The sequence below is a fragment of the Trichechus manatus genome, unplaced genomic scaffold (genome assembly GCF_000243295.1).
Source record: "Trichechus manatus latirostris isolate Lorelei unplaced genomic scaffold, TriManLat1.0 scaffold00008, whole genome shotgun sequence".
NCBI lineage: Eukaryota > Metazoa > Chordata > Mammalia > Sirenia > Trichechidae > Trichechus > Trichechus manatus.
The window spans coordinates 8,110,103-8,116,839 of record NW_004443944.1 but is presented as its reverse complement, the minus strand read 5'-3'; the positions used below and the strand labels follow the sequence as shown (position 1 = coordinate 8,116,839).

Genomic DNA, 6,737 nt, shown 5'->3' with positions numbered 1-6,737 from the left:
TGATCCACCCAGGCTCATTGGCAGCAAAACCACCCACAGGCGTGACCTTTCTGCTTTCCTGGCAGGCGACTGTCTGCCGGAGCGTCACTGACCCCTGGCTCCACGAGACCCACCCTCCCTTAGAAGCCACTTTGTAATCTCCTCTGTGCCCCGGGGAGCCCAGACCAGCTCAGGAGAAAGATAGGAATACTTGATTTCCGAACTTTCAAAAATGTGTTACTTCTCACAGTCACACACGTGAGGAACATGCTTCTCAGTTCAATCAAATAATACGAGACCAAACGGGCAGCTCCCGCCGAAAAGCAAGATGAGAAGGCAGGATGGGACAGGAACTGGACGAGTGGTCGCAGGGAACCCAGGGTGGAAAGGGGGAGCGTGCTGTCACACTGTGGGGATTGCTACCAATGTCACAAAACAGTATGTGTATAAATTTTTGAATGAGAAATTAACATGAGCTGTAAGCTTTCCCCTAAAGCACGATTAAATTTTAAAAAATTTGTTACTTCTCATTTGCAATAGATATTTGATATACGTATGGTATCTGTAGGAGCCCTGGTGGCACAGTGGTTAAGCGCTCAGCTGCTAACCAAAAGGTCTGCAGTTCAAACTCACCAGCTGCTCTGCGGGAGAAAGATGTGGCAGTCTGCTTCCATAAAGATTTACAGCCTTGGAAACCCTCTGGGGCAGTTCTACTCTGTGCTATAGGGTCTCTATGAGTCGGAATCGACCTGAGAGCAACAGGTTTGATTTTTGTTTGTTTGGTTGGTTGGTTGGTTGGTTGGTTGGTTTTAGGGCACTTAGCAGTGTGTCTGGCCAAGTGTAGACTTGTATCAAGTGTTAACTGGTGTGATCAGAAGTAGTGATGGAGGCAGGGCTGGCTATGTAATTTGTGAGACTCAGTATAAAATGAAGATGTGGGGCCACTTGTCCAAAAAAGGAGCCCCGGCAATGCAAAGGTTAAGCTAATCGAAAGTTTGGGGTTTGAAACCACCCAGCCACTCTGCAGGAGAGAGACCTGGCCATCTGCTCCTGTAAAGATTACAGCCAACAAGACCCTATGGGCCAGTGTTCTGTCACATGGGGTCACTGTGAGTCAGAATCGACTCAACAGCAGTGGGTTTGGTTTCGGTTTACGGTGTGTGTGTGTGTGTGTGTGTGTGTGTGTTGTTGCTGTTAGCTGTTGTCAGGTTGATTCTGACTCACAGCGACCCCATGTGTGCGGAGCAGAACCACTCCACGAGTAGGAATCGACTCAATGGCAACAGGCTTGGTTTTAGTTTATAGGGTTTTCAAGGCTGTGACCTTTCGGAAGCAGACTGCCAGGCCTGTCTCCTGAGGCGCCTCTGGGGGGTTTGAACCATCAACCTTTTGGCTGAGTTGAGCACTCATCCCTTCGTGCCACCCAGGGACGCCTGTGTATATGCGCGTATATACTCACACACACACACGTTTGTTAAGTCTTATACGTACCAACAAAAACCCATTGCCATCGAGTCGATTCCAACTCACAGTGACCCTATAGGCCAGAATAGAACTGCCCCATAGGGTTTCCAAGGAGCAACTGGTGGATTCCAACTGCCAACCTTTTGGTTAGCAGCTGAGCTCTTAACCACTATGCCACCAGGGCTCCAAGATACGTACCACAGGCTTAAAACTGATAATATCTTAGGGGTGAGATTTTACCCTTTTTTTTTTTTTAATTTAACTTACCTGTATGTAACTGGTACATCACATTTGTAAAACACGCATCATGTAGCCAGAAAACAACTTCACTCACTTCTTAACCCATCAGAACTGCTCTGTGGCATTGTTCTCCCCTGCCCCTGCCTTCAGGCTAACTCACAGCAGGAAAAAAGTCACTGTTTTAAATTCAGGCACCAAACCAGTTACTGTAGAGTCTATTCTGACTCCTGGTGACCCCATGTGTCTCAGAGTAGAACTGTGCTCCGTAGGGTTTTCCATGGCTGATTTTTCAGAAGTAGATTGCCAGGCCTTTCTTCCAGGGTGCCTCTGGGTGGACTCAAACCTCCAACCCTTTGGTTAGCAGCATTCACCATTTGCACCACCCAGAGACTTAACTCAGGTAATTGCAGTCAACTTTTTCTATGGTTTGTCCCCCATCTTCTGTGGAGAAGGTGCTTTTTTTTTTTCTCTAATTGTACTTTTGATGAAGGTTTACAGAGCAAATTAGTTTCTCATTAAACAATTAATACACATATTGTTTTGTGACATTGGTTGCCAACCCCACTACATGTCAACACTCTCCCCGTCTCAACCTTGGGTTCCCCATTACCAGCTTTCCTGTCCCCTCCTGCCTTCTCGTCCTTGCCCCCGGGCTGGTGTGCCCCTTTAGTCTCATTTTGTTTTGTGGGCCTGTTTAATCTTTGAGAAGGTGCATTTTTAAAGCACAGAGTCTGATGTTGAAAACATGTCCACTGCAGCGTATGCATTTCCACCGTAAGAGTGTCAGGACTGAGAGCCCCAAAGTCTTCTGTGTTCTGTGTTTTTGTTTGGAGAAACCATTGGAGTGGGGAGCGTTCGTGACGTGTAGCCATCAAGAGAAAAAATCCAAGTTGTTCTCCTTTGTGGTCTCTTCCCAGATGCCAGAAAAGCAGCAGTTATATGACATACCACCCAGTCCCCAAAAGGCAGGACCACGGCCTCCAGTCGGCCAAGCCAGTGTAAGTACAGAGAAGGCCTAAGACTCAATGCTAGGAGAACCTGAAGGTGCTCTGGGGAATTCAGTAGCTTGGTCAAAAATAGGAACACAACTCCCTTGTAGCAGAGACCTTATTTGAGGCCAAACCAACCAGTTGCCATTGAGTCGACGCTGACTCATGGCAACCCTATGTACGTCAGAGTAGAACTGTGCTCCATAGGGTTTTCAATGGCTGTGATCTTTCAGAAGTAGATTGCCAGGGCTTCCTTCCGAGACACCTCTGGGTGGACTCGAACCTTCAATCTTTCAATGATCAGCCAAGTTAATAACCATTTGCACCACCCAGGGACTTCCTCATTTGAGGCAAAACCCCTTAACTGCAATGGTGTTCTGGAATAGGACTGGCGATGTGTTTTTGAATAAGACTTTTAACTTCTCAATGCCTCAGGTTCTTATTACAGCTTCTTGGGAGTATTAAATGAGATGTTCCCTTCAAAGGACCTGGTACAGTGCCTGGCACAGAGCAAAAACTCAATAAACATTAGATAATTTCTCTTGTTACTGTATACCTCATAGACCCATTACAGTAAAGTAAGCTTTCATGTGTATATAGGGAAAATGTATGTAGTTTGATTTGACACCTGTGTAATCCATGTTTATTATTGGATTCTACCACAAGTATACCACTGTCTTATTGTTGTGTGCTGTCAAGTCAATTCTGACTCATAGGGACCCCATGTGACAGAGCAGAACGGTCCCATAGGGTTTCCTGGACTGTAATCTTTACGGGAGCAGATGGCCAGGTCTTTTCTCCTGTGGAGCTGCTGGTGGGTTCAAACCACTGACGTTTCGTTTAGTGGCCAAGCACTTAACCATTGCCACCAGGGCTCCTTTAAATAGCCTTAGGCCTGAGGTTACTAAGAAAGGCCTTACAAAAGAGGTGGCATTTCAGCTGCGGGTTGAAGCAGGTGTACGGGTTTGTTAGAGGGAAAGGGATGGAAGGCGTGTAGAGCAGAGGGAGTGATTTGGGCAAAATTGAATTAAACAAAGCATTCTATGTTCAGGGAAAGGTAAACAGCCCAAGTGGCTGGATCTTCAAGGAGGATGGTGGCAGACGTAGCAGGGTCAGGTGTGCTGGAAGTAGAGAGAAAAGAGGCGTGGGGAGGACACGGCCAGATTGTGAAGGGCCTTGAGGATAACAGCAACGGGGAGCCACTGAAGAAGCTTGAGCGGGAGTGACAACCAGCTTTTTAAGATGCACAGTGCCCGGCACTCGGTAGTTCCTCAGTATAACGCATTTGCTGTATGAGTCACTCAAACCCTCTTTTTATTGCTACTAAACTGGGGGGCTTCGTGTGGTTTCTCCACAGAAACACAGTGCTCCCCCGGTATCTCCGATGGTAGGAAGATGCAGCTACAGCACATTGCCAAACCCTCAGAAGTCAGAATGGATTTATGACGCTCCAGTGTCTCCAGAAAAAGTCAGCATGGGAAACATGCCTCTAAGCAGCATGTACGAAGAAGCGAGGCCCCACTCGCCTCCCAAGCTTGTCCCCGCTTTCCATGGTCCTTCCCTGGATAGCAGTCCAAGCTCCCTCAATCAACAACTGTATAAAAATGTGTCTAGGCAGAAAACACTCAGACTCCCAGAAATTCCTGCTTATGGCCTTCAGGCACCTAGGAACACAGATGCCCTGGATGAGGGTGTCCACTACAAAGTCCCCTCAAGCTTTCTGATTCCCCATGTGGAACAGCAGAACACCAAGCCAAATATTTATGACATCCCGAAAGCAATGGCCAACGTCCCTTGGGGTGTGAGAGACCTGAAAAAAGCAGGTGGGGCTACCGAGCCTTGCGTGGACCACAGCTCGTCGTGGTGCTCCAGACCGGCCACGTCCACGTCTCCTGAACCCGACACGTTGGTGGTTGCCAGCTCTGACAGCAGGAGAGCCAGCATGGTATCTTCCTGCTCCTCCATGTCCACCGATTCCTCCTCAAGCTCGTCCTCGGAGGAATCGGCAAAGGAGCTCTCTGTGGACCTGAATGTGGCCAAGGAGACAGTCACTGCCCTGCAGCACAAGGTGGCCGGCGCCGTGGCAGACCTGATGCTGTTTGTAAGTAGGAACTGGAGGTTCAGGGAGTATCTGGAGGCCAATATCGACAAAGTCCACAGGGCCGTGGACCACGTAGAAGAATCTTTAAGAGAATTTCTGGATTTTGCCCGATGGGTCCAACAGACAGCCTGTCACCTCACCGACAGTAACCTTCAGGCCAGATTTAAGGATCAGCTCCAGACAATCTCCTGCTCCTATCAGACCCTTCTGGAAACAAAGGAAAGCCTGGATAGCTGCCGTTGGTCCCTGGAAATTCTTGTGACGGACAAAGTCCAAAACAGCCCAGATGACCTGGAGAGATTTGTCATGGTGGCGCGGATGGTTCCAGAAGACATCAAGAGGTTTGCCTCCATGGTCATTGCCAATGGGAGGCTCCTTTTTAAGCAGAACTGTGAGAAGGAAGAGACCCTGCAGTTGACTCCAAATGCAGAATTTAGGCTTAAAAAATGCATCCAGCTTCCCCAAAAAGAAAATGAATCACACCAAAGGAGCAGTCCTTTTAATAAACAAAGGGAAAATGGACACTCCCCGGAACTAGTGAAGAAAAATGGGACAAATGTCTGTGGACAGGTGAGTTCACAGTTCCAAGCGGTGCAACAAGGGTGTTGGCAGTTGGTACCTAGAGCGGTTGCCACAGTTAGATACTGCGAATCCTTCTATGTGGGATTTTGCGAGACATTCGTTCCCTAGTCCAGAAAATGAAATTCATGAGAGTGGAATTCTAGATGCAACCTATGAGCAAGTGAGACAAACATTTAAGATTTAACATTAAGACAGATTTAAAAAAAAAACAGTTGCTGTCAATTCATTTTCAGTTCATGGAGACCTCATCATGCGTGTCAGAGCAGAACTCTGCTCCATGGGGTTTTCAGTGGTTGGTTTTTTTTGGAGGTAGATCACCAGGCTTTTCTTCCCGACGCCTCTGAGTGGACTCGAACCTAAAACCTTTTAGCAGCCAACACCGCCCAGGGACACCATTAAGGTAGATAGGTCAGCATATTTGCATTTCTTCTGGAAATGTTTGGAGTTCAGGTTTACCTTTGGTACTGGAATTAGAAATGATTTTTAAAATATGTACTCTGAATAAATTTTTAAATTTCATCCTCGAGTTTCCTTGCATTTTTGAAGGTCATAGATTTACTCGTAGTCAATGTGTTTCTAAGAATCAGAAGAGAAAGTGTAAACACGCTTCCAAGTTCTCATCAGCCTCTAGACTCTAGAGTTACTCTTAGACGTCTAGTTACTCTTAGATGTTCTTTGCTGGGTGTATTCAGACATTGTAGAAAGAGAACCTTTACTTCAGGGATTGTGAGCCTCAAGAGACCCCAGCAGGTACCTTGGGGGCTGGGTCTCTGTGTTAGAGAGACAAGATGGCGCCACAGACCCCAATAAAAGGGTAGCCTTTCTCAGCCTCGGCCCTGGTGCTCAGTGTAAATGCCTGGTGGGGTAAGGGCGTGAACACATTCTAGAGAAGCTAGAAATCTGAGTAGTTTTAGCTTCCCAATTTTTACAGTGTGTGTGTGTGTATACATGTGTATATATATATTTATGTTATTGTTACTAGGTGTAATCAAGTCAGTTCTGAGTCATAGCAACCCTATGTACAACAGAACCAAACTGTCTAGTCCTGTGCCATCCTCACAAAAGTTGCTATGTTTGAGCCCATTCTTGCAGCCACTGTGTCAATCCATGCAAGCATGATGTCCTTTTCCAGGGATTGATCCCTCCTGATAACATGCCCAAAGTACATGAGACAAAGTCTCGCCATCCTTGCTTCTAAGGAGCGTTCTGACTGTACTTCTTCCAAGACAGATTTGTTCATTCTTCTGGCAGTCCATGGTATATTCAATATTCGTCACCAACCCTACAATTCAAAGGCATCAATTCTACTTCTGTCTTCCTTATTCATTGTCCAGCTTTTGCATGCATATGAGGCCATTGAAAATACCATGGCTTGGGTCAGG

The 6,737-nt window shown here is 46.9% G+C and overlaps 1 protein-coding gene across 1 annotated transcript in view; it reads left to right on the top strand.

Annotated features, from left to right (window-relative positions):
* Window positions 1-2,332: 2,332 nt before the first annotated feature.
* Window positions 2,333-6,737, top strand: part of CASS4 (Cas scaffold protein family member 4) — a 6,525-nt gene continuing 2,120 nt past the window's right edge. The window contains exons 1-2 of the mRNA XM_023742796.1: window positions 2,333-2,681; window positions 4,030-5,343. Of these exons, the coding sequence (XP_023598564.1) occupies window positions 2,418-2,681; window positions 4,030-5,343 (1,578 nt within the window). The 5' untranslated portion in view covers window positions 2,333-2,417. The remainder of the gene's footprint in view (window positions 2,682-4,029; window positions 5,344-6,737) is intronic.